This window comes from Chelonoidis abingdonii, chromosome 4 (assembly GCF_003597395.2).
Source record: "Chelonoidis abingdonii isolate Lonesome George chromosome 4, CheloAbing_2.0, whole genome shotgun sequence".
NCBI lineage: Eukaryota > Metazoa > Chordata > Testudines > Testudinidae > Chelonoidis > Chelonoidis abingdonii.
This window is the reverse complement of record NC_133772.1, coordinates 1,489,848-1,492,606: the sequence shown is the minus strand read 5'-3', so window position 1 is coordinate 1,492,606 and position 2,759 is coordinate 1,489,848. Positions and strand designations below refer to the sequence as shown.

Sequence of the window (2,759 nt, the reverse complement as noted above, 5' to 3'; positions counted from 1 at the left end):
CCCTGTCTGCCAGGGGAGAGCGCCCCCTGCTGAGCCCCCCAGCACAGCGCCCCCTAGCTCTGCACTGGGGCATTGGGGCCAGCCCTGTCTGCCAGGGGAGAGCGCCCCCTGCTGAGCCCCCCAGCACAGCGCCCCCTAGCTCTGCACTGGGGCATTGGGGCCAGCCCTGTCTGCCAGGGGAGAGCGCCCCCTGCTGAGCCCCCCAGCACAGCGCCCCCTAGCTCTGCACTGGGGCATTGGGGCCAGCCCTGTCTGCCAGGGGAGAGCGCCCCCTGCTGAGCCCCCTCCCCATTCCCTGCACACAGCGCCCCCTAGTGCCACCCTGGGGCATTGGGACCAGACCCAGCTGCCACAGGAGAGAATCCCCTGCTGAGCCCTGACCCACTCCCTGCCCCACAGCACCCCCTCGCACCGCACTGGGGCCAGTTCTGGCTGCCAGGGCGAGTGCCTCCTGCCACAGCCCCATCCCTCTCCCTGCAGCACCCTCTGTTGTCCTGGGAGGTCTGCCCAAGCAGTATCCTGGCTCAGTGGTTTTCAAACTTTTTTTCCAGTGACCCAACTAAAGAAAATTGTTGATGCCCTTGTCCCAACAGAGCTGGGGATGAGGGGTTCAGGGTGTGGGAGGGGCTCAGGGCTGTGGGTGCAGGAGGGGGTCAGGGCTCTGGGCTGCAGGTGCAGACTCTGGGGTGGGGCCAAGGATGAGAGGTTTGGGGTGCAAGAGAGGGTCAGGGCTGGGGCAGAGGGTTGAGGTGAGGGCTGCAGGGTGGGGCTGGGAATGAGGGGTTCAGGGTGTGGGAGGCGTTCTGGGCTGAGCCAGGAGGTTGGGATGTGGGAGGAGATCAAGGCTCTGGGTAGTGGGGTGCAGGCTCTGGATTGGGGCCAGAGATGAGGGGTTTGGGGTGCAGGAGGCAGCTCTGGGTTTGGGGGGGTCAGGGCAGGGGCTGGGGCGTGATGTGATCAGAACACAGCTCAAAGCAGCTGGGATTGGGCTAAACACAGACAGCGCCGCTCCCGACCCTCCAGTGCTGTGACTCTCCGAACCCCCCATGTCCCCTTCTGCACCCCTGCCAGAGCCAAACAGGAGCTGGGCCCCGCCCGGGGTGGCTGGCCAGGGGAATCGCCAGCAGGAGCAGAGCAGAGGTGGGATTTCCCCTGGATTTGGCGCTGGGTGGGCCCATGTCCAGGTCTGGTGCCCACCATTCAAGGGGGCTGGTGATAAACTGGAGCGGGGTCAGAAAAGAGCCGTGAGAACAATTCAAGGGTTAGAAACCTGCCTTAGAGTGACAGACCCAGGAGCTCGATCTCTTTAGCTTAACTGAGAGGCGGCTACGGGGTGCCTTGATCCCAGCCTGTAATTACCTACCCGGGAACAACCAGCATTTAACAACAGGCTCGTCAGTCTAGCAGAGAAGGTCTCAGGCATCCAGCGGCCGGCAGCTGAAACTAGACAGACTTAGGCAGGAAACAAGACACAAATTTTTAACTGTGAGGAGAATTAACCTTGGAACAATTTACCCAGGGTCGTGGGAGATTCCCCATCAAGGACAACTTTTTAAATCAAGATGGGAGGGTTTTCTGAAAGCTCTGCTCTGAGAATTTTCTTCTAGGGCAGGTCCCAGGCCTACATAATCCAGGGGGTCAGACGAGATGATCACAATTGTCCCTTCTGGCCTTGGGATCTGTGCCTAGAACCCAGGAGTCCTGGCTCCCAGCCCCCGCTGCTCTAACCCACCAGGTCCCCCTCCCAAAGCCGGGAGAGAACCCAGGAGTCCTGGATCCCAGCCCACTTGCTCCACCCACCAGACCCCACTCCCTTCCCAGAGCCAGGGAGAGAACCCAGGAGTCCTGGCTCCCAGCCCCCCTGCTCTAACCCACCAGCCTCCACTGCCTTCCCAGAGCCAGGGAGAGAACCCAGGAGTCCTGGATCCCAGCCCCCCCTGCTGTAACCCACCAGCCCCTACTCCCCTCCCAGAGCTGGGGAGAGAACCCAGGAGTCCTGAGCCTCTGTCCCTTTTCACTTTATAGNCGATGCTCTGGCTCTGCGGCGGCGAGAGGGGCTCAGCTCCAGGGTCGATAATCTGGCTCCCCGGCGGCGAGAGGGGCTCGGCTTGGGGGGATGATGCTCTGGCTCCCCAGCGGCAGGGCAGCCTGAGCTGCAGTCCAGCCTGGATGTGAGGAGCCGGGGAGGAAGGGAAGTGGGGCCAGGGATGCAGGGAGGGTCCTGCTGCCCCTGCTGCTCTGCTGAGTCTCCCCAGGGCAGGGCGGCGTTTCCCCGCACGAGTGGGCTGTGCAGGGCGCCGCCGGGCTGGGCAGGAGCCTCGGGTCTCGGCTCCGCTGATGGGCGAGTGGCTGGGCAGCCCGAGCTGCCAGGGAGCTGCCGCCTCCTGCTCCCGGACCCAGCCCGCCACACACGTCCCCCGCCTCAGCCCCACGCTACCTGCCCTGGGTGGGGAGCGGCAGAGCCCGGCTGTGAGCGGGGCAGCAGGGGATACAGCCCCCCGGGGGACCCCCACGGCTCAGCACCTGGGGGGTCAGTGTCCGTCCCCAGCTCTGCCTGCAGGGGGCTGGGGAAGCAGCTGTCAGCGCCTGCCCCTCTCAGCCCTTGCACCCCCCATCCCGCTCGCAGCCCCTCCACTTGTACCTCGCCCCATCGCTCCTTCGTAGCACCCCTTCCTCTGACCCTCCCTTCCCCCGCACCCCTTCCCCTTGTACCCTCCCTTCCTCCGCACCCCTTCCCCTTCTACCCTCCCTGAGCCCCC

At 64.6% G+C, this 2,759-nt stretch overlaps 1 protein-coding gene across 1 annotated transcript in view; it reads left to right on the top strand.

Annotated features, from left to right (window-relative positions):
• Nucleotides 1-444: 444 nt before the first annotated feature.
• Nucleotides 445-2,759, top strand: part of LOC116831477 (tripartite motif-containing protein 72-like) — a 6,919-nt gene continuing 4,604 nt past the window's right edge. The window contains exon 1 of the mRNA XM_032791509.2: nucleotides 445-1,140. Within this exon, the coding sequence (XP_032647400.1) occupies nucleotides 1,047-1,140 (94 nt within the window). The 5' untranslated portion in view covers nucleotides 445-1,046. The remainder of the gene's footprint in view (nucleotides 1,141-2,759) is intronic.